This window comes from Salmo trutta, chromosome 8 (genome assembly GCF_901001165.1).
Source record: "Salmo trutta chromosome 8, fSalTru1.1, whole genome shotgun sequence".
Classification (NCBI taxonomy): Eukaryota; Metazoa; Chordata; class Actinopteri; order Salmoniformes; family Salmonidae; genus Salmo; species Salmo trutta.
This window is the reverse complement of record NC_042964.1, coordinates 23,657,230-23,681,387: the sequence shown is the minus strand read 5'-3', so window position 1 is coordinate 23,681,387 and position 24,158 is coordinate 23,657,230. Positions and strand designations below refer to the sequence as shown.

At 42.6% G+C, this 24,158-nt stretch overlaps 1 protein-coding gene across 3 annotated transcripts; it reads right to left on the bottom strand.

Annotated features, from left to right (window-relative positions):
- Nucleotides 1-2,548: 2,548 nt before the first annotated feature.
- Nucleotides 2,549-23,107, bottom strand: tdrd7b (tudor domain containing 7 b). 3 transcript variants are annotated; one of them, XM_029760557.1, is made up of 19 exons: nucleotides 22,941-23,107; nucleotides 21,206-21,418; nucleotides 20,606-20,750; nucleotides 17,369-17,600; nucleotides 15,292-15,371; nucleotides 14,447-14,697; nucleotides 13,421-14,049; nucleotides 12,592-12,787; nucleotides 12,258-12,369; nucleotides 11,941-12,143; nucleotides 11,568-11,702; nucleotides 10,981-11,064; nucleotides 10,429-10,563; nucleotides 9,770-9,883; nucleotides 7,425-7,576; nucleotides 7,059-7,270; nucleotides 6,651-6,834; nucleotides 6,253-6,413; nucleotides 2,549-4,843 (listed from the first exon to the last, which is right to left on the bottom strand). In XM_029760557.1, the coding sequence occupies exons 2-19, from the start codon at nucleotides 21,416-21,418 to the stop codon at nucleotides 4,623-4,625; spliced, it is 3,459 nt and encodes a 1,152-aa protein (XP_029616417.1). In that variant the 5' UTR covers nucleotides 22,941-23,107; the 3' UTR covers nucleotides 2,549-4,622. The 3 variants fall into 3 exon arrangements, with proteins under 3 accessions (XP_029616417.1, XP_029616419.1, XP_029616418.1); XM_029760559.1 differs by lacking the exons at nucleotides 20,606-20,750; nucleotides 21,206-21,418; nucleotides 22,941-23,107 and adding exons at nucleotides 18,638-18,894; nucleotides 19,094-19,202; XM_029760558.1 differs by lacking the exons at nucleotides 20,606-20,750; nucleotides 21,206-21,418; nucleotides 22,941-23,107 and adding an exon at nucleotides 18,638-19,202.
- Between the last annotated feature and the right edge of the window lie 1,051 nt (nucleotides 23,108-24,158).

Sequence of the window (24,158 nt, the reverse complement as noted above, 5' to 3'; positions counted from 1 at the left end):
AATACTTTGACCTTGTTGTCCTTAAGCCATTTTGCCACAACTTTGGAAGTATGCTTGGGGTCATTGTCCATTTGGAAGACACGTTTTCGACCAAGCTTTAACTTCCTGACTGATGTCTTGAGATGGTGCTTCAATATATCCACATAATTTTCCTGCCTCATGATGCCATCTATTTTGTGAAGTGCACCAGTCCCTCCCGCAGCAAAGCACCCCCACAACATGATGCTGCCACCCCCGTGCTTCACGTTTGGGATGGTGTTCTTCGGCTTGCAAGCCTCCCCCTTTTTCCTCCAAACATTGGATGGTCATTATGGCCAAACAGTTCTATTTTTGTTTCATCAGACCAGAGGACATTTCTCCAAAAAGTACAATCTTTGTCCCCATGTGCAGTTGCAAACCGTAGTCTGGCTTTTTTTATGTCGGTTTTGGAGCAGTGGCTTCTTCCTTGCTGAGCGGCCTTTCCGGTTATGTTGATATTGTCACGCCCTGACCAGGTGAACTCTGCTATTTTGGTCAGGGTGTGGCATTTCTATGGTTTATTTTCTATGTTTTGGTTATAGCCTTTCTTTGTGTTTTATTTCTATGTTGGGCTCGGGGTGATTTCCCAATCAGACAGCTGTCGCTTGTGAAGTCTGATTGGGAATCACATTTAAGTTCCTTTTCCCCCACGATGTTTGTGGGTTGTTGTCTCTTTTGTTTGAGCAAGTTAACGTTTCGTCTATTCTTTGTCTGTTTTGGTAACGTGTTTATTTGTGTCTAAATAAACATGTGTTCGCTCCCAGCTGCGCTTTGGTCCGCTTCCTTATCACCCGACGACGAGCGTTACAGATATAGGACTCGTTTTACTGTGGATATAGATACCTTTGTACCCGTTTCCCGCAGCATCTTCACAAGGTCCTTTGTTGTTGTTCTGGGATTGATTTGCACTTTTCGCACCAAAGTACGTTCATCTCTAGAAGGAATGCGTCTCCTTCCTGAGCTGTATGACGGCTGTGTGGTTCCATGGTGTTTATACTTGCGTACTATTGTTTGTACAGATGAACGTGGTACCTTCAGGCGTTTGGAAATTGCACCCAAGGATGAACCAGGCTTGTGGAGGTCTTGACTGATTTCTTTCATTTTCCCATGATGTCAAGCAAAGATAGACCTTGAAATACATCCACAGGTACACCTCCAATTGACTCAAATTATGTAAATTAGCTTATCAGAAGCTTCTAAAGCCATGACATCATTTTCTGGAATTTTCCAAGCTGTTTAAAGGCACAGTCAACTTAGTGTATGTAAACTTCTGACCCACTGGAATTGTGATACTGTGAAATATAAGTGAAATAATCTGTCTGTAAACAATTGTTGGAAAAATTACTTGTCATGCACAAAGTAGATGTCCTAACCGACTTGCCAAAACTATAGTTTGTTAACAAGAAATTTGTGGAGTGGTTGAAAAACGAGTTTTAATGACTCCAACCTAAGTGTATGTAAACTTCCGACTTCAACTGTATCAGGCACACTCAATTAACCATAAGCCTGTAAACTTTACTTCTGCAAATAACTGGACAAATTTGAAACTCTTTTTTTTAACTTTATTCCTAAAACGTTGTACATACTGTATGCAATTAACCAAGGCTAAATGTTAGGTTAACAAAATGAAAATAAAATAACCCTTAAGCAAAGGAAATATAACCTGGTCCCAGATTTGTTTGTACTGTTTAGCCAACTCCATTAGCAAATGGAGCAATAGAATTGGCAAGACAGCACAAACATATCTGGGACCAGGCGAGAGTACTCCCAGCTAGAACATAACGTTCTGAGAACCATATGTTTCTTAGAGCGTGGATGTCCTATGATTATTTTGCATACAACCTTCCCACAACTTTCTGGGAATGGAGCAGGATAGTTGCTTGGATTTGGAACATTCTCAGCACGTTTAAGGAACTTGACAAAAATGTTATTTTCATGGTATTTCATTACTTTAACAAAACATTTCAGAACATGGCTACATTTAATTAAAATGTTGGTAATGTTCTAGGTACATTCTCCAACTGGTTTGACATTGGGAATGTTCTCAAATAGTTCAGAGAATGTTAACAACGTTCTCATGTGGGAATTTCAGTACTTCAACATAACATTTCCTTCAGGTTTACTTATGGTTCTATTTAAAGTAATGTTCTCAGAACATTCAGAGAACATTAAGAATCAATGTTCTGTGGAAATGTAATAAAAACTTTAGTAACATTCAGAGAAAGTTCTAATAATGTTATTTTAAAACACATTTCATTCTTAGCATCAACAAAACTCTCTCTATTTTCTCTCTTGTTAGGTGTGTTCAGGTGTGTTTGCCGTGGCCACTAATTGGCCACACCTGAACTTAATGAGTGCTTGTTTTCTTTGAAATGGGGTCTGTTTGAATAGACTAAAATGAACAGCTTAAAAAAAACATGGCATGCTAGTTCCATCCTGGTGGCGCAGAAGACTAATTCCATGGATTGAGAACAGTAGATCATTGGTTAAAATCTCACTGACGCCCTGTCACAATATATATATTTTTCTCTTCCCATGTGTGCTATCTGTGCTTAGAGTTTAAAACAGTTCAACTAAGCTAGCAGTGTTATTAAACGTCTAATTGAAACATTCAGTGAAAGTTTAAAGTAAGTTATTACTTATTTAATTACCTTCAAATAATCTATAATTTACGTTATCAGAACGTTAATAAAACCACAGACAAAAACGTTCAGTGATCCATAGTAAAACGTTCTCAGAACCTTCCTGCAACCTAAACATGGACTTTCACCCAACAGGCAAAATTTTCACCTCCGTTCTTAGAACGTTAAAAAACATTCAGTTTTACCGGTCAGAAAACGTATGGTTTCGTTCCCAGAACCAACGGGAAAACAAAAACGTACGTTCCCACAACTTCCAAGGAACAAAATGTGCTAGCTGGGCTGTAATTATTCAGTTTTCAGTAAAACTCCAACGATCCCATCACTCCAACGGTAAAGCAGAGAGTATCGTCAGGTAAACACAACTACTGGTTAGCATATATTGTATTATCAAATTATGTGCACGCAATTCAGCACAATTTCCAACATATCATGCAGTGTATCTAGGGCCAGGAGTTTTTTCCGACCTAGATGACATGACCAGAATTTTTTTTTTGGCCCTATAGTACAGTAATATCCTAATACTGTAGCTAGGGCCCCCAAAAATGTTCTCGGTCAGGTCACGTGGTCACTCAAAACTCCTGGTCTAAGAATACTGTATCTGCAGAAAGTCTTGTTGTCTGACACAAAATCACAAAATCAATGAATTAAAAATAAATAAATTAAAACCAACATTTTTAAAACCGAGCTAAGTCACATGAGCGGGAAATAGAAATAAGAAATAACAATGGCTTCTTTGCATCATCAATTCACTAGAGGGAATGTCTTAAAGTGATAGTTCAGTGATTTTAACATATTTACTTATTTGTTTCCTTACCTTGAAAGCGGTCTATGGACAAAATAATTGCCGAACTATCCCTTTAAACTATGTTTTGTAAACCTTCATGACGTCAGATTCAAATTAACAGGCCTGGGTAAAGTAAAGGCCTTCATACTGTAACTCTGTGCCTCAATTAACAACAGTCTCTGACAAGTTGAGTTAAATACTTTTTGTGCGTTGCTGATCGATAATGTATCACATAATGTATCACATATATACCTTTTATATCAGATTCCCATGAACAGACCTTGGTAAAGTTAGCCTGGTTATAACAGACCGAATGCGGCACTAACTATTGTTGGTCACCTTTCAATCTAGTTTAACCAGGCTATTGGTAAAGGCCTTTAAACCAACCACAGTATCTTACAAGTTGAGTTAAATACTTTTTGTGCATTGTTGATCGATAATGCAGCTAATGCACCACATATACATTTCCATAGCTTGTATAGCCAGAGTAGGAATTCTTTATATAGACACTGTGGCCTAATGAAAGCTACTAGCCTTAGGTGAGTTTCCAAAATCCTTTGTAGCTAATGTTGACTGCTATTTCTTTCTACAACCTGGACAAGAGAGAGAAACAGATATATCAATGTTTTCCAGTTAAGGAACGGAATTTGTCAAATGAAGCACTTTGCTGTTCAACAAGTGATGTGAGTCTGGGTTGTCCAGAGAAACAAAGTACTGTACCATATTATTAGCTACGAAGGCTTTGGGAAACCCATCCCATATCAAGACTAGATATTCAACAGTTTACTATGACAACTCCTCTGTGTGGCAAAGCTTTAAGGTAAGTCAGCACGAGGGTGATATTATTGAGCTTTTGATGAAAATATCATGCCATGCTGCTGCGAGTGTGTTTCACTGTCACTGTGTCACCCCACTCTCAAACACAAAATGACAAGCCTAAGTGACATATCTCTAAACCATCTCCCAATGGTCTCCCATAGCAACCCCAACAAGCGTTCTGGTTTCTCATAGCAACGTCCGCAGCAAAGTCCAGCATCCAACTACACTTAGGTATCCAAAACAAATGTGTGTGTATATATATATATATATATTTTTTTACATTTGTTCTGGATAGACCTACCTAGTTGTTCCTGCCATAGCCTGCACTATAGATGCACTGTTGTGCACAGTTTATCCAACTACACTTCTTTGGTGAGTTCATCTGTGAACTCAGCCATGATGTCATGCACCCAGATATCCCTCTCCTCCTGCGAGGTGTCGACCAGGAAGACGGTCAACTTCCTGTCCCAAGGGTGATGCGCTTCCTGTACGGCCTCCAGCTGGGCCACCAACGGCTTCTTCTCTACGTGGTTCCGGAACACGATGGAAGCCTCCTCCGACCACTGCCTCGGCTTCACTCCTATTGGTGGAGAGAGAATGTTTGTCAATGAAGTTCCATTCCTATTGGTGGACAGAGAATATCAGTCACTAAAGTTACACTCTTATTGGTGGAGTGAGAATGTCACATAGCCTTACACCAAAATAATGAATACTGTACATCAGCATTGAATGACGAAAACTATTAATATCCTAGAAATAAACAAGCGTTATAACAAAAGGCACACGAAAGTACCTTATAATTTCATAAAATGGAAAGGCATTTCTCCAGTCAATGGCCGTGTCCAAAATCTGTGTTACTTACTAAAACTACAGCATGTGTACTATTCTTACTACATACATTTTTACTAAACATTACATTCTAAATAGTATGTAGTAAGCAACAAATATGAACATACTACTCATCCATAATGAGAAGGCATCATCTAATGCGCAATCGTGCTTCTTCCCGCCATTCATACATTTCTGTAGAGCGTGTCCCCTATTCTGATTATCAGCTATTGTCAAACACACGTGGGTGTGAAAAGATGATTCTCTTCCTCAATAGTGTGCAGCGAATTTTACCAGATGAAAATCCGACATCTTGGCATTTAAAGCACACAAAATGTTCTAAATTTCACATACTATAAAACTTTCTTATACCCAAACAGCCTACTATTTAGAATGCAAGTATGGGTATTCCGACACGACCAATGTCTATCGTTGCCACCAGAGGCCTCCCTTCACAAAGGTTTTGAATTAATGGAATTATCAGGACGTTAAGGAGCTTAAAGTTCCAACACAACATTTTTTTTCTCTTCTCAATATCAAATCATTTCTGGGTAACAATTAAGTACCTTACTGTGATTGTTTTCAATTAAAATTGTAAAAAAGGAACAAAAATAGCCTCTTAGCGTTTCTCAAGCATGAATTTGGCTAGGATTGTCAGGGAGTGGTTGAGGGAAAAACTGAAAACTAGCTTTTATAGGCAGATAGGTTTGGAACTCTCTTTCTTATTGGTCTATTAACTAATTTACCGCCTGGTAATGTCACCAGGCAGACCAAAACTCCATCCCACCAAAACAGGCTGAAACGTCAGTCTTTTAAAACAGCTCTTACACTAAAAGAGCATTATCATGAGTTCCACAATTTCACAATATTATTCCAATCTCATAGTATGGAAATATATATAAAATATAGGGAAGTCATGTTTTTGACTGCACTGGGCCTTTTAAGGCCCAAGTGACACACTACTAAGTGAGGGTAGGGATGCTTTATTTGTGTGTTCACAACAACAACAAAAAGGAACCCCTTTTTAGTGACATAACTATTTTCCTAACGTGTGCCAATAACAAGAACCACTTGTTGTAGATTACTTTGCTATGTTGAGGTGAATAGCAAAATCTAAGGTACATAATATGGTTGCCGGGAGGACAACACTTCCTTAGTTACCTGCGAGTTGTGCAGTGATGCCCTGGAATGGCAGCTGTCTGAACTCCTGGATTAGTGGGCGAAGCTGGGTGCCGCTGACCAGCTCGTGTTTACCGTAGTCCAGCTCATAGACAGACACCAGGCCGTTGGTCAACACCCCCTTCACCAGCACACGGTGCCAACTGGGAGGGCACCAAGAGAGGTCAGAGGTTAGAGGTCAATTAATCAAGTTCATTTAGTTAATTCAAGTTAATCCTTAGCCCGTGGGGCCCAAATAAACTAGATGGCTAATCAAATTATTGAATGCAGTCAGACTATCCTACTAGAAGCACTACCCAAATCCCTCATACACACTTGAAATCTACAGTGCCCACACATACTCCCAAGACACATTCCCACCCACTCCTCCCTCTACTCACTTGTTCTCCACCTTAGCAGCGTATATCTGGTTCTTCTCCACTTTGAGAGGCTTCTCCTCCGTTTTATTATAGTACAGGATCATCTCTCCCATCAGAACTACCAGCTTGTACATATCTCTCCAGGGTTGCAGTACGAAGTGACCCGGGTGGCAGGCCACAGACACATAGATATCCATGTTGTGACCTGCAGCAGAGGCATAGATTTTGAGAGTTTGGACATTGAGGTTTCAGCACTACGATGCATAGATTTTTTGGGGGGGCATCAATCTTTTTAAATCAACGAACGGGACAGGGGAAGGTGGAACAACAGACAGGAGGTTGGAAACAGCTTTGCACAAAACACAAGTACTTTAATTTTCAGATAAAAAATAAAACATTATGAAGCCTGTAAATATATATGTCTCTGACCTGCAGGAGGGAGGTCCAGCAGCGGGGGTAGCTTAATAGGGGCGGTGGTTGAGGGAGGTGGGGGAGTTCCAGGAGGGGTGCTTGTACCCCCCGTTGGTCTGGGTCCCGAGCCAGAGTGGGCGCGTCGTAGCTGGGGCTTGGTCCCATTGGAGCTGGGAGTGGTTGTGGTTGTGAGGGTGGCAGTGGAGTTACAGGTGGAGGTCTTGGAAGGGCTGTGATAACATAACATCTACTTTATTGTCAACTGTCACTAAAATGTGTATTTTTCCTTTATCCAAACCCCACAAGAGTCAAGCACAATGGCAGGAGACTCCACACTTTAGGAATCAGGAATAGACTGTTTTTGGAATCAACTCCTAGCCCTACCTGTGGCTGCTTAGGAAGACGTCTCCTTGGTGTTTGAAGAGGTCAGAGGCGGCCATTTGGTGGTTGAGGCTTCTCGTGGGGTCGTGGAAGTTCTTGTCAGTGAACAGGTAGACATGGACTACGCTGCGCTTGGTCTTGTCCAGCTTGGCTATCTGTGGAGGGATAGAGGGAGGGGGTGGAGAGAGAGAGAAAGAGAATTCAGAGGATTTCAACTGTAACCCTTTCCTGCAGTCAATGACCAAAAGCACCCTCTTTGGCCTCATGGGTGGAATGTTATTAATATTTTTCATAATTAATCAAGAATATTAATAAAGAAAGACAGAAATCCTGTGTTTCTATGTCAAACCGTTTTGTTATATTTCAGTCTTCTGTAATGTATATAAAGTGTAATATTGGGATGCAAACTCAAAATGTAATACATTTCAACTCTATATCTGACATGGTACAGGTGTCTTCTTTTTTTAAGCCCATAACCATGTGTGTGAGGTGTGTACTTTTGCCTCAGATAGATTTGTTTAAGAATACCAAGAATCACTCTGTGTGACCCTGATTTAGCCTACTGCAGTAAAAGGTAACTTTAACAAGAAATGATGAAACGGTCACTGGTGGAGTAAAAAAAAAAAAGACTACAGTTGAAGTCGGAAGTTTACATACACTTAGGTTGGAGCCATTAAAACTTGTTTTTCAACCACTCCACAAATTTCTTATTAACAAACTATAGTTTTGGCAAGTCGGTTAGGACATCTACTTTGTGCATGACACATGTCATTTTTCCAACAATTGTTTACAGACAGATTTCACTTATAATTCACAGTATCACAATTCCAGTTGGTCACAAGTTTACATACACTAAGTTGACTGTGCCTTTAAAGAACTTGGAAAATTCCAGAAAATTATGTCATAGCTTTAGAAGCTTCTGATTGACATAATTTGAGTCAATTGGAGCTGTACCTGTGGATGTATTTCAAGGCCTACCTTCAAACTCAGTGCCTCTTTGCTTGACATCATGGGAAAATCAAAAGAAATCAGCCAAGACATCAGAAAATAAATTGTAGACCTCCACATGTCTGGAAATTGTTTCCCAAGGATGAACCAAACACCTGAAGGTACCACATTCATCTGTACAAACAATAGTATGCAAGTATAAACACCATGGGACCACGCAGCCGTCATACCGCTCAGGAAGGAGACACTTTCTGTCTCCTAGAGATTAACGCACTTTGGTGCGAAAAGTGCAAATCAATCCCAGAACAACAACAAAGGACCTTGTGAAGATGCTGGAGGAAACAGATACAAAAGTATCTATATCCACAGTAAAACGAGTCCTATATCAACATAACCTGAAAGGCTGCTCAGCAAGGAAGAAGCCACTGCTCCAAAACCGCCATAAAAAAGCCAGACTATCATTTGCAACTGCACATGGGGACAAAGATTGTACTTTTTGGAGAAATGTCCTCTGGTCTGATGAAACAAAAATAGAACTGTTTGGCCATAATGACCATTGTTATGTTTGGAGGAAAAAGGAGGATGCTTGCAAGCCGAAGAACACCATCCCAACCGTGAAGGACGGGGGTGGCAGCATCATGTTGTGGGGGTGCTTTGCTGCAGGAGGGACTGATGCACTTCACAAAATAGATGGCATCATGAGGGAGGAAAAGTATGTGGATATATTGAAGCAACATCTCAAGCCATCAGTCAGGAAGTTAAAGCTTGGTCGCAAATGGGTCTTCCAAATGGACAATGACCCCAAGCATACTTCCAAAGTTGTGGCAAAATGGCTTAAGGACAACAAGGTCAAGGTATTAGAGTGGCCATCACAAAGCCCTGACCTCAATCCTATAGAAAATGTGTGGGCAGAACTGAAAAAGCGTGTGCGAGCAAGGAGGCCTACAAACCTGACTCAGTTACACCAGCTCTGTCAGGAGGAATGGGCCAAAATTCACCCAACTTATTGTGGGAAGCTTGTGGAAGGCTACCTGAAACATTTGACCCAAGTTAAACAATTTAAAGGCAATGCTACCAAATACTAATTGAGTGTATGTAAACTTCTGACCCACTGGGAATGTGATGAAAGAAATAAAAGCTGAAATAAATCTCTCTACTATTATTCTAACATTTCACATTCATAAAATAAAGTGGTGATCCTAACTGACCTAAGACAGGGAATTTTGACTAGGATTAAATGTCAGGGATTGTGAAAAACTGAGTTTAAATGTTTTTGGCTAAGGTGTATGCAAACTTCTGACTTCAACTGCATATCATGCGTCTCAGCGCAGATTTACAGCATGTGTTTGTGTATGCATATGTGTATGTGTATGTATACACGGGTGTGTGCGTTCATGTACCTTCATACTACAGTCAGTAGAGTTGAGCACGGCGTCTCGGAGCCACTGAACAGCGTCTGGAGTCCAAGAGCCCACACCACTAACAGCCAGGTCAGCCAGACAACACTTCACTGCCTGGAGAGAGACTACTGCACATCAGACTACATTACCCAGAAAACACTTCACTGCCTAGAGAGTGGGCGTGTTCGAGCGGATCACTTTAGTCAAGTCGATGACCATCGTTGGTCACCGCCTTTCAGAATATTTGCATTATGGTTAAAAAAAATTATTAATGTGATCAAAGTTCATGCAGTTTTTGATGAAGTCGCCTTCAAGTTGCTGCAGTTGCTTTTCACCAACTGCACCACGCAGACATCACTTGCATTGTGGGAGGCTCTATTTCAGGGTTCCCCAACTAGAGGCCCACGGGTGGTTTTATTTGTCCCCCCCCAAGTTTTCTGAGCAACAAAAAAAAGTCATTTATATACATATTGTTTGTATTTTCATTGTTGGACATTACCATTCACATCATATCAGTTTACCAGGATGTCAGACTATCTGAACACCTATAGGCCTTTGTTTCAAAGCAAAACCCTCAGGATGCACGCTCATAACAAACCACACACACACACCATCCCCGTCCCACACATCATCTCTCCTCTGCCCTCTCATGTGCTGACCTGTGGTGGAATAGCAATCAGGTCGCGTAGGAAAGGGGGAGGGACTTCCCTCAGTTCAAACACCTCCACCGAGGCCTGGACCCCCAAGTCTATGAAAAGGATGTCTAGGACTCTGCTGCCATGGAGGTTGGTTATCTGTAGGAAAGCAGCAAGAGAGGTCATGAGTCTGGGGTATCTCTGTACACAATGAGTTCAGCTCAGTTGATATTTTTTTTAACCAGGACAATCCATTCAGCAACAATTATCACAGGTTTCCAGGGTGTCCTGGGATGGATAAAATAATACAAATTATATAATAAGATAAGTAAGGTTCACTCTCAAAGATAGGACACTCCTATGATCAGAGTGCATAAAGGACTGAAATTAACTGTCACTTTTTTTCATTCTGGACCAAAGTATAGACATCATTCCTATTTGGCAGCAGCTAGCAAAACGTATCCATCTGTCTCTGCCACATCAGCTTTACAGTATTGACTCTAAGGTAATAGAATCCATCCGTCTCTGCCACATCAGCGTACAGTATTGACTCTAAGGTAATAGTATCCATCTCACCTCCACGCGAGACCATTTGCCTTTGTAGCGTGCTAGACAGCCTTTACCACAGAACGGTCTGGACACCAGGAACTCTGATGTCACCTGCCACACAGAAGAGATTATGTCATCAACGTGAGACAGACACAGGGAAAAAGAAACATGAGGCCTATGGTGACTGTTGAAGCAAAATATTTCAGGTCACAGTCAATATTTTTTTATATAACAACAATACATCAAGGTAATAACAAAATACCAGATACATATAAAATTATGTAGCCTGCCCTTGTGCTATGTATACATCTGTATTGTATGCATCTGAAATAATCTGAACAATTTGACCCGTTTTAATGAATTATAACTGGGGATTACGCTAGGTAGTAGTAGTATGTGGCTTGTAGGTCAGTCCCAGTAGGTCAGTCCCAGTGCCATGTGATCAGATTAAGTGGCCTGTGTCTTAACCCCAGATTATGTTCCTTAATCTCAATCTGGGAACAACTATCTGCCACTATGCCTCCTCAGAGTATAAGGATAAGTGACAGAGGCTCTACCACACACGCAGGCACATACATACACAAGCTTGCACACGCACACACACATAGAGGTACCTGTGAGTGGAAGTAAGCCTCGGTCTTCTCCAGTATCTCAGTGAGTTTGGCAAGGCCTCGAGATGGGAGCTGGCAGTATATGGTCCCGTCTGAACACACACTTCTCACCGCCACGTTCATATAGGCACTGTTTACCTACACGGGGAGAGAGAACCATGGCTGGGTTAGACATGATCCCATTACACTTATTTAAACATGCGAAGGTGCAATCTGGCATCTGGGAATCTGTTCCATGGTTCATTAAAGTTTATTTAGATATTACCCAAGATTAAAATAATCATGACTGAAAAACATGGATTAGTACAGTATTGATGAAGGATGCTCAAGAATCTCTTCAACCCACTGACAGCAAATTACAATAACAGTAGCTCACCTGTAGGGGGCTGGCTAGGGTCTTGTCCTGCAGGGCTTTGATACAGGCTGCGTTGATGTTGACATCATCATCCTGCGACGTGTCATACAGGACCACCAATGGGGTCTGCTCTCTCTCCAGGATCTCAGCCAGTAGGATCTTTCCGCTAGCCATGGACTCAAACTTCTTCAGAACAGCAGGTTCCTGGCAGAAATTCTCCAGACCTGGATAAGAAAACAGAGACAGACAGACACTTCATTGAGAAGAAAGAAAACGGAATCCAACCCTCAACACTATTGTTAAAAAATATATCACTGAAAATTCTAATAAAAACTCACCAGCCAATTTACACTTGGTGGCCTGGAAAGGCAGCTTGAAAAACGTATCATGCAGCTCAAACACTTTGGCCTTGCTGATGACTTCCGAAAACCCGTGATCCACATAGTAAACCTACAGATTCGCCAACAGACACAAAAAGTATGTGTGGAAAAAAGCAGAGAGATGCAATTCACTTTCTAAAATGTCAAACCATAAACTCTCATCCTATTCTCAAATCATTAACCTGGCACCATAGATGTGATGTTTAATATGACAAATAACCTAAGCAATAGAAATCCATGTATCTTTATTCAATTCCATTGTCATATCCAACCAATTGACCTTTGACCTCACCTTGACCTTGTCGGTCATGACCTCTGTGACTTGTGCTCGTAGTATCTCCTCCTCCTCCTCAGCCCTGACGGCTGTCAGCTGACCCGAGGTTGGAGAGGTCAGAGGGGTACGACTGTTGTTGTCTTGGCAACAGTAGAACTCTCTCATCTCATCCTCCAGAGCCTCCTGGGCCTGGGAGTAACCCTCTCCTATGTACCTGGATCGAGTTAATACACACAGGTACGGGCAGACACACACACACACACACACACACACACACACACACACACAGAGAGAGAAAGAGAGGGTGAGAGGGGTTAGGAGCGATTAAGAGGAGGAAGAGAGAGAGAGCGAGCACAAGCACATTTTATGGGACAGCAAAGTCATTTTTGTTAATTTTGAGTGCTGTCAGTCCAGCTCCAACAGCACCAAGGGGCTGGTCAACAAACCATGCCCTGTTCATAATGAACTATAACCAAACAACTGTCCCTCTGAGCCAGTATCAATCACCCATAACCAAACAACTGTCCATCAGAGCCAGTACCAATCACCCATAACCAAACAACTGTCCCTCAGAGCCAGTACCAATCACCCATAACCAAACAACTGTCCATCAGAGCCAGTACCAATCACCCATAACCAAACAACTGTCCCTCAGAGCCAGTACCAATCACCCATAACCAAACAACTGTCCCTCAGAGCCAGTACCAATCACCCATAACCAAACAACTGTCCATCAGAGCCAGTATCAATCACCCATAACCAAACAACTGTCCATCAGAGCCAGTACCAATCACCCATAACCAAACAACTGTCCATCAGAGCCTGTGCCTGTTACAGAGGTTCTTACCGAAGTATGACTCCGTTGGTATTGGTAGCTTCCACCACCAGCACAGAGGGGTACTCCTCCCTTGGGATGAGGAGAGGAGGTACAGCCTGGGTACTGAGCCTCCTCCCTACCTCCTCTCTGGCCCTGCGCTCCTCCACTGACTCCCTCCTGTTGCAGCTCTCCTCCTCCCTGGTCCTCTTGTACAGGATGGCCCTCTTGGGGTTGTCCGGCATGGGGTAGTCTACGGTGCAGAAGTCGGAGAGCAGCGAGAGATTCTCCAGGACGTGTTCGGGGAGTTTTGTCTTGTACGTGTCCAAGTAGAGTTTGGGTAAGGCGTGGGCCCATAGACCGTTGCTGTATTTTACTAGGAGCTCCCCGAGCTTCCGTTTCAAGTCGGGGGAGAGGGTGGAGGGGGAGGCTGGGTGACTGGGGGAGGAGGAAGGGGGGGTGAGGGGGAGAGGGCTCATGGTGGTGGTAGGGGGGCTGGTAGGGGGCTTTGACTGGGGTTTGATGTCCGTGGATGGAGTGAAAGGGGCGGAGGTGGGGGATAGGACTCTGGTAGGGACAGGGGATGGGGTCTGTGTAAGTGTTGGTTGTTTAGCTGGGTACAGGAGTAACTCTTTTGGGTTACTGCTGCAAGGTTTCTCTACCTGAAACAGAAGAGAAGGCCAGACCCTTCTTCAGATACATAGAACCAGCAGATCTAAAACACACTCTAAAACAATAATACAGGACTAATCAATCATAAAATAGAACATATTTCACCATATGCTATGCAGCTGTGGGGACATACAGGCTATTTGACTAAGAGAGTATGAACTTTTACAAAAGGTCTAAGATGCAAATATTTTTGCTCATGCAAACCAGATGATTGAATAACGCATACTGATGAGTATATATCTAACTATAGGAACATTTATTTACTCAATGCACCCCTGTACAATATCAGTATTACACTTTTGCAAACACATTTCATTTATTTATCTTTCCTATATTCATATTCATTAAAATATGTGACCTGTAAATAAAGTATCGAATATAACTTACAGTGCATACGTGTGTCCAGTGCTCCAGATCCTTGAGTGCTTCGCTAGGCAGGTCCTGTTTGTACAGTTCTCTGTAGAGCTGGGGTAACTTAGACACCCAGAAGCCATTACTGTATTTGTTCAGCACCTCTCTGAGACGCCCCTGCACCTGCTGGGGGCTGTAGTTCCCACCGGCAGAGGGGTTGTAGTCCTTGGGGGAGTGCTGCGGCTTGGGCTTCCCAGAGCCAGCACTCTCATTGAGGTTTGAGGGAGCTGAAGGAGAAAATAAGGGGACGAAGACATTTTAGGTCAAGCGTATGTTGGTTAGGCATGGACGTGTACCAACTTCTACAGGTATATCCTGGTTATTGGGGTGATATGTAATAAATAAGTCAAGTGACTCTGTCCTGACCAGGCAACTAGGGCCCAGAAAAAAACTGGACCTAAGTAGGTGTAGCTTATCTAAGAACGACGTGTTACATTGCGAGAGACTCTTGGTGTATCAAGGTAACACAACAAAAAAAACTGTCTGTTTCCTGGACCTGTATCTTATTACTAAGAAGAACATCATGAGTTTGTAGCCTGACGCTAAACTCTAGCCTGTAATGTTCTTGCTTTGCGATGTGTTGCGTTTAAAAGGACAGTAATTTAAAAGGCCAGGAACCAGAGGGGCCAGTCATTCATATGTTAATAACTGTTTGAATAAGGTTCTAGTACCTGGAAAGGCCTCAGATGTAAAAGACTCATCTCTGAACGAGGGAATACATCCCTGATTAGAGTGCAAGGATGAAAATAGCCATGCTGTGTACCTTGAAAACCCTTGCTCTTGGACATACACCGAGCTACTTTTACAGAGTCCCTACTTACTGTTGCTTTGGGTATTCCGGGATAGGTGAGCGTGCACTTCCTTCTGGAACCGGGACGGAAGTGCCATCCTTTTGTCTGACCTACACAAAAGGAAGAGAGAAAATAAAGTGTTGACTTTGAGCCATTTGTTTCCTGTTTGGAAACATCATTTCAGTTTGCGTCCCCATTTCTCAACCAAACAGAAACTTTGGTGGAAGAAGCCAGCGAAATCACTCAGTCAACGCAGTCAGTGCTAGACTAGACTAGACTATACTCTACAGTATTCTGTACACACTCCATAAACAATACCCCTGTGCTCTAATGTCTAGAGGCCTGAGATAGTCTAGAAGCCTCCTCATGGAAGTAGAATAATTCCTAAAACGGTCCCCATTCAAGTACATGGGTTGGTGAGCACACCTACAAATACCACTTCTAATGATGGCCTCTCTGATTACACCATACTACCCATAATGCTCTCTGATGGGAGTCTCTCCATCCCAGAATGACCTTAGACAATAGGGACATAACATTATGAATACATACGCTTATACAACTGGGTCGCCGGGCAGAATAGTACTGATGCACCATAAACAGGCCTTTCTTTGGCTGCACAACCCCAGACATACGTAATTGGGGCCAATAGTTTGTCATAACCACATTATGTTGCCTGATTGACCAGGAAAAACTCCCCTAGTTGTAGCCTATGAGTTTTTTCCTAATCAGGAGAGGGCACATGCTCAAAACTTCTGTCCCCACTGTATATAAAACTGAGATGTGACTTTGACTGAAATCTACATTAAACTATTAGAAAATAAATATTGTAAACTATGCTGGATTGCTATAACTGTTCAATTTTATTAGCCCCAACAGTTAACAGGAAGCCAGACAAACTTTTGAGAGCGGCCAAAATGTGATTGACCCCACAAACCCTCACATACCACCAGTATGTACTTGACAATGGCCAAGCGATCAGTGGCTGCACCACCCAGATTTTCCCTCTAGTTGCAGATAAAAGTGTGTTTGTGAGTGTGTATGTGTGTCTGCACTCCTGTGTGTGTGTGTGTGTGTGTGTGTGTGTGTGTGTGTGTGTGTGTGTGTGTGTGTGTGCTGCTTTGTTTGTGTGCTCCCACGCGCGTCCCTCTGCATTTGATCTGAGGCGTCAGATGAAAGTGCCCAGACTGTACTACTACAAATATGCTGATTCATTGGGCTGTTAATCTGCAGTAGAATAGGAGAGGGATTAGCCTGCCTTGTCCCTATGCTTTCAGCCATGTCACTCCGGTCTCTCCTGTGGTCCATTGTCTGGTTAGAGAGCGCCAATGATACACAAAAAAAAAGTGTGAGTTGGGGTGAGGTCAGTTGTTTTCATTAGCTAGCTGTTAGCCACATTGTGCTTGAAAAGCGAGAGAGGAGGAGAGAGAGGTGGGAAAGGGAGGGGGCGGGAGAGGGGGGGGGCGAGAGAGAGGCTGCTGCATCCCTGGTGCTACTGCTGAATAAGCACAGAGGGGGGGAAGAGACTGAGGGAAGAGAGGGAGGGAGGGAAGAGATGGCTGGCCCCACTAAACTAAACCAACCATTGGGTTCCAGCGCCCTTCATTCACGATTCTATTCTCATTCAGGTCATGCACCAAGGAAGAAAAAAAAAAAAAGAGGAGGACAGAGGAGGAAAGAAAGAGAAAGAAAGAAACTGAGAGGAGAGTGACTGACAGATAAATAATCCTTGTCTTAGTTCTTTTTGTCCTTTCATTTCCCTGATTCTTAGACCATGGAACAAAATTCCCCCCCTCACAGTGATGGCAATGCTTCCAACTCAAAGTAATATTTCCCAAACAGAGGAAGAAACTCAAACTATTTACATAACAGCACGACAACCTAAAGGGACCAAATAAGAAGCCCTCATTTTTGGTTCCTAGAGAGTAATTCTACAGAGACAGCATTTTAAACAACCCCAGAGGAAAGTTATTCACACTACTAGGCCCCCAAGGGGAGAAAAGTTTTTTCCCTCCATTATTTTTTATGTAACTAATTTCAGTCATGATTAGAATTAAAAGTGTAGTCTAACCAGTCTAGTCTATGGTTCTCACTAATAACCACTCACCTCTCTGAGGGCACAGAGGACCTCCTGGTGGTAGTGGTGTTTGGATGGGTTGGTTTGTTCTGGTTGGAACTCTGATTAGTCTTCCCTTCTGATTGGGTGTCCCTCATGTCCCTCCCCTGTCTAAAGTCATGTTGGCCCCCTGACCGGCCGCCCCCACCTCCTCCACTTCCTCCTCCTCGCCCCACACCACGACCCCTATGGTCTGGCTGTCTTAGGGAGGTTCTGGGCTTGGCTGGGGAGGAGAGAAAGATAGTGATGTCAGGATGATAGGAAATACACACATATACAGAAATACATATGTACAGTATATATCCCTCATAAAATCTGGACTTGGAAGCAAGCTCCACTGCTTTTTTCCCCCATTCTGCCCCACCAATCAGGGACTGCTTTAGACCTGGAACACCAGGTGGATGCAATGAATTGTCAGGTCGAAAAAAAAAAACTGTCGTAATCTGGACCTCAATTTGAATTCATCTGGTATATACTTTACATACATGGATAAGCAATGCGCACACACACACACGCACACACAGTCATCTGCAAAAGGTCAGTTGGCAAGAGGAGAAATAATACATCTAAACAAGACATTGAAGAAGGGCTGTCTGCCTATCTTTAAGTCAATCATAAAAACAGCCGAGTCACTAATACTGTCACTGTAGATCCCACCATTGTCATTATTATGCCTTGCTGTGCAGCAAATAGACTACATCATAGAATACATTAAGCATTCTGCTAAACACGTGCATGTGACCAATGCATTTGATTTGATACCTTCTAGTTCACTCTGCAATGACTTCATAACTTAAAGCGAGGTTGACAAGTCATAAAACCTTCAGTGCGATCGTCATCCAACTGATGAGATCGTAGATTCCTAATCTGCTCAATCACGACATCGTCATACTTATTTTTTTATCCAAGCTCTGATTGGATGCCAGATATTCTACAAAGAATACCCCTGCAGCACTAACATCACATCACACCCATTAACCTAGTTCCGACACCCTATCCAATCCAGAGCCTTCTATTTACATTGTAAAGGCTCTGATCCGATCCGACCCTAGTATGACATCATCAGCCTGAGCCCCACTCTGGTAAGAAATCATCCATATCAGCCCAACCCAGCTGACATGACATCACACAGCAAACAGCCCAGATCTAACACACCACACCTCTCAGCCTGGCTGTCTCCTCCTCCCTCCCTGCTCCACTGTTCATCCTTTCCGCTCTTCTCTTCCTCCCTTCCACTCCTCTGTAGAACATAGTACTCACCAAGCCTTGCTATGACTGAGAATGAGACACCACAGCAGCAACCATCGGCAGCCTCCGTATCCCACCGCCTTCACAGATATCGGCTGTAGCTATAGCTAATTACAGTACGCGCTGGCCTGTCTCAATGCATACCAGTGACCCTCCCCCTCTAGGGACATGCCGTCTGAGTTTAGGTGAGGCGACACCGGTGGTGGCGAGACAGAGACGGCAGACACAGCAGCAGTAGCGGCATCACAGTCCCAGATTCCCCTGGTTTTCTGTTTCAGAAAGGATCAATATTACTAGCTGGGATCAGCTCCTGTTCAGGAGATATGAAGGAAGAGAGAGAGAGAGAGAGAGAGAGAGAGAGAGAGAGAGAGAAAGAGAAAGGAAGAGAAAGACAGAGGAGAGAGAGCGAGAGAGGAGGGAGAGAATGCAGGAAGAGAGAGGCTGCTGCGTTGGCATATGAATCAGCACCTCGCCGTTTGCTTCTAAATCCGCTGTTCGCTGCTGCGATGAGACTGCATGAGCTTCTCTCCTCCTCCACCTCTCTCTCTCTGTCTGCTTAGACTCCCTCTCTTTCTCCTTCCCTCTCTCCCCATCTCTCTTTGTCTCTTGCTCTCCCTCCCTCGCTCTCTCCCACCCGCTCCCTCTCTCCCTCCCTCCTTTCTCTTCCTCAATCTCCCTTCTCCTCCCCTCTCTCTCTCTCCCTTCACATTTCCTGAACGGGGGCTGATCCCAGCTAAGACTATTGATCCAAGCGAGGGTGTCTATACAACGACTGTGTGTGTGTCTCAGTACAGCAACTCGGTGTGTGTGTGTGTGTAAAGAGTTTCATTCCAAAACACTATATATATACACATTTTCTGAAATGTTTGTAAATGAGCTTTTATTGTATAAAGAAATTATGAAAGAGACTGGTGTGTTTTTTCACTATCAAATCATGGAATGGGTTGTTCAATGACAGATTTTAAACAAATACGTGTCTATCACTTAATGGTTTCAGAGCGACAAATAATCATGTTTTTTGCAAAATGCTATATATCCGCCTCACTCTCAGAGAAATAAGTAGTACTGCTAGGTTTTACAGTCAAATATAACAAATAACTACATTTTTAATAAAGAACTTTACAAATTATACATTTTAAATAAAAACATTCAATACAGTAACATGAGATCTGTATGTAAAACATTTTCATTTGACATTTTTGTAATTTAGCAGATGCTCTAATCCAGAGCGAGTTACAGTTAGTGCAATCATCTTAAGATAGCTAGGTGAGACAACCACATATCACAGTGAAATATACAGGATACGGACATTCCATTCCAGCTAAACAATGGATATATAGCATTTAGCAAAAAAAAACATTTTCATACACATCTAAAATCTATGAATTAAAAATCTGAGAATAGTATTTTACACATGAATGTACCCATAAGCAATCATTTCTGATTAAAAAAACAAACACAAATGTGAAAAATTGGTGGATATAGCATTTTACAAATAAACTCTTAGTGTGTCTGTGTCGGTAAAGCGTCTGGTCTTGTACGAGGCTTTTATTCTTAGTACCTCTGGACCGGCCCAAAATATCTATAAATTAACTTTCAACCTGTCAACTTAGAATTGTATATCAAGTACATACATTGTCCTACATCATTGTCCCATTGCAAACTCGTGTAGGGCATTGAGTTCAGGCGTATTCTAAAAACAAGCTCAAGTGTCTGTGTAATTTGATAAGTCAACTGAATGTTCCCCAGTTTTGATCCAAAAGGTGGCATTCCATGGAATCAGTATGAGGTGAAATCTTAGTTTCAAAACACTTGAATTTCACCTCTCTGCTAACACAATAAAAGGCATTCAGTGACAGTCACATAAGCCTCCTCTATTCAGATAAGACCCAATTTGCCATTCTATAGGTCTACAAGTCTAATGGTTATGGAAAAAGCAGATGGATTTAGGCAGTCAGACAGAACACACACACACCTTACCGTTGAGGACGAGAGGGGCGGCAGGCTTCACTCTCATCTGACAGTTGACCATTTGGGGTCGTCCAGTCTTCTTCGAGGTGCGCTGGCGAGCCACCAGCTTGGCGACGTGGGCAGTCTCACCAGAGACCGAGGCGAAATACACCATCTGGAGAGGGAAGGGAGAACACCCCCCACACACACACAAAGATGCACACACGCAGACACACACACACAAACACACAACAGTTAGCTAATAGCTACATTATCAGCCTGCATTAACTTTTGAACTGGTAATCAGGGGATAATTAGAACGCTTGAACTGTTCATTTTATCCAGTGGCTGGCTGGCTGGAAAATGACGGTTTCAAAAGTCAATGATTCTGAACGATTAGCATCCAGATGGTGTGAGCTAAAGAGTGTTTGTACCCTGTGGTACCCCACTCTCAGTGTCTTTGTATGTGTGTGTGTGTCTGTCTGTTCATCCACACACACACACACACACACACACACACACACACACACACACACACACACACACACACACACACACATACATACATACATACATACATACATACATACATATACATACATATACATACATACTCTCTTCTCTCCTCACCTCCCCAGAGCGGTTGCGCTCCATGCGGACCACACTGGGCATGCTGTGCAGCAGAGCGTCCAGGTTGCCATGACCCATCTGCTTATGAGGGATCTGTTCACCAGTCAGGTCCTTGTATTCAGACTGGAGGCGGGACAAAGACACCCCGGGTCCGCTCTTATTGGCCGTCAGTACCTCCCGTAACATCTTCTTCACCAGCTCTACGTCTGCCATCTAGATAGAACACAAAACAAGGGCATTTTATATACGACCATTTCTATTTTATTTTACCTGGTTGTCCCATTGAAGTCAAAATACCTCTTTTTCAAAAGGAGGTATAGAGGCCAAGAGGGAAGAGGCCTGGCAAAATGGTTGGTAGCACTTTACATTATAGCAAAGTGGAAATAACATGGTAATAGTTGCTATGGTAACGAAGCTATAGTTGTAGGTCTATGTTTCTGTACCTGTCTTTGGGGACAATACAGATTTGTTGTATTAAAAAGGATTGGTCCAATGGGTCAGGGGTGCCTTGTCAAACAGGTTTCTCATCACTGATCTGAGAAAAGAGCAGGATCTAGAGTTTCTCTGGTGGGTTCCAGTGTTTTTGTTGAAACAGACTGGCACCGGGCCCTCCAGTTTGTAAAAGTTCAGTGAAGTTTAACCTCAGTATAAACATCAAGTTCAATATCTGACACTGACAAATGCAAAACAAAAATATATGATAATATATGTTTATGATACAATTAGAAAATGTCTAAATACAACTTTTGTAGCCTATAACCGAATCATGTTAAAAACTAAAACCATAGCCCCACATTGTAAACTAATATCAGGTAAACATAGAAAGCAGTCTCTATATTGAAAGCAACTTAAGCAAATACCTTATTATTATTATTTTAACTAGTTACTGCAGTCAACATGTTGACTTTCTCTCATGATGGTCAAATTAAGTTTCACTATTACATTTCACTGTAATCGAGGTCATTAAGTTTCGTGTATAACTTCAGCACACTGCACAACGCCCCAATCTGGAATTTGCAGTGTATGCAGTTTGATTTAGCTTCAAATAGATATTTGTAGAGTCGTTTTATCGCAAGAGGATTTTGTGTTTATTTTCAATTATTTGATTTGATATAACATACAGACAGTTCTCGAATTTGGCACAGAAAGGCACGCCCTCAATTTTCTCCAGCAACTTTCTTTTACGCTCTCTCGACTTTTTGTAAATACTGTAAACCTAAAGACATATTACTAAATAGGCCTATGACTTAAGAAGTGGGTCTAAATGCAAAATAAAATGTGGATGAAAACCAGATATGTCAACATGATAAATTGTTTATAATAGGTCAGTGAACGCGTCTCTCTGCCCAGGATTTCCTCTCCACAGAGAACAAGTGGTGACGTAATATGTCACATCCATACCCTCCATGCCAACGGAGAATTGGATGAAGTTGACGCTCTATTCGCGGACATTAACAACCGAAAAAGCAAAGGATTTATTGGGATAAATTAGGCTGTAAAATACAATCTAAATTCTAAATGTGCATTTGCAACTGTCACCAACAGCAACAAGCCCCAAGTGTCATGTCAAGCGACGTTGCGCTCTATCGAGTTCCGTACTCATGTCACTACTTTGGGGGCACTCAAAGAACGCTTATCCAAAGCGTTCACCTCCAACAAATAGGCTAATATCAAACTGAAATCGTTCAATTTTTTGTGAAATAATTCAATAATCACACATTCAATAAACTCTTACCTTGCTGGGAAGGAATACGGGGGATGGTGACCCGGTTAATTTATTCACGACCTGCTCGTCACACTCCCTGAAAGTCTAACCCTGACTGCTCAGAGCTATCCCTTCTCTCACTCAACGCTGCGCTCGAACCAAGCCAAGCGTCTCCCAGTCGTCCGGTTTGTGGTTGGTGTAGCCACGTGTGTGTCGTGAACAACATTAGCGTGAGCAACAACGGTGGAATCGGCGATTTGCATTCAAAATAAAAGTCCCCCATTGAAACTGACGCAAACGGATAAAAATATGGCAAACGTGCCACAGTTGGACTAGATCATGCTAAACAAGGGTTTAATGTTGTTATTTAAATTAAACAGAAGAGAATTATGCCTCATCCGTGATGTGATTGGCTAACTTCATGTGATTGGCCAACTTCGCAGCTTTGCACAGGAGGCGATGAAACATGGTTTCCACTAGCTTCCATAGCCACAAAGTCAGATTCCAAAGCCATAGTCAAAATTGGCTACAAAAATATAGCTTTTTAGTCTTAGGGTTAGGCATAAGGTTAGCAGTGTGGTTAAGGTCAGGGCTAAGGTTATTGTTAGGTTAATAAATTGTAGTAATGGGCAGGGTTTATGACTTTGTGGCTATGGAAGCTAGTGACGACCATGAAACATCGGAAGCCATTCATTTTCAATGGGGGAAAGCGAAGTGGGCGGGGGACCATTGGGCAATGCAAGCATGGGCGCAAGAGCGTCAACACGGCAGGACCTAAGATGGGGAAAGCTGAAATGTATGCAAGTACTCAACAATATCGCGGCGCCATTGACCAATCGAAGCTCACTATACCTGCCAGCCCCTACTGGATTGGCTGTTGATACCTAGTAGCCGTAGGCTACCTAGTATTCTTGTTAGTTTACTAGCGCCCGCATGAGGGCGAAGCTAGCGTGGACCTCCCTAAAAATATGCCACTTCAATACAGCTACAACTGGAAGTGACTTTTCATAGCAGGTTAGGAGAGCATTTTCACTAACCTTAACTCTAACCCTTTTCCTAACCTTAACCTAATTCTCCTAACCTGCTACGTTAATTATCCTAACCTGCTACCTTAATTTACCTAACCTGCTCCGTAAATGACTCTAACCTGCCACGAAAAAGACACTTCTGGTCATAGCTGTATTCAAGTGGCGTTTTTTGGGGGGGAATCTCAAGCTAGCGTAGAGGCGAAGCGAGAGGGTCGAAAAT

Bases quoted from the DNA above. Each gene is read 5' to 3' on its own strand.
- tdrd7b (XM_029760557.1), bottom strand. From the start codon at position 21,418: ATGGCAGACGTAGAGCTGGTGAAGAAGATGTTACGGGAGGTACTGACG. The intron at 20,751-21,205 runs GTGAGGAGAGAA...TTCCCTCTCCAG, and splicing joins AGCGCAACCGCTCTGGGGAG to ATGGTGTATTTCGCCTCGGT. The intron at 15,372-17,368 runs GTGAGTGGTTAT...CCTTTTGTGTAG, and splicing joins TCCTCTGTGCCCTCAGAGAG to GTCAGACAAAAGGATGGCAC.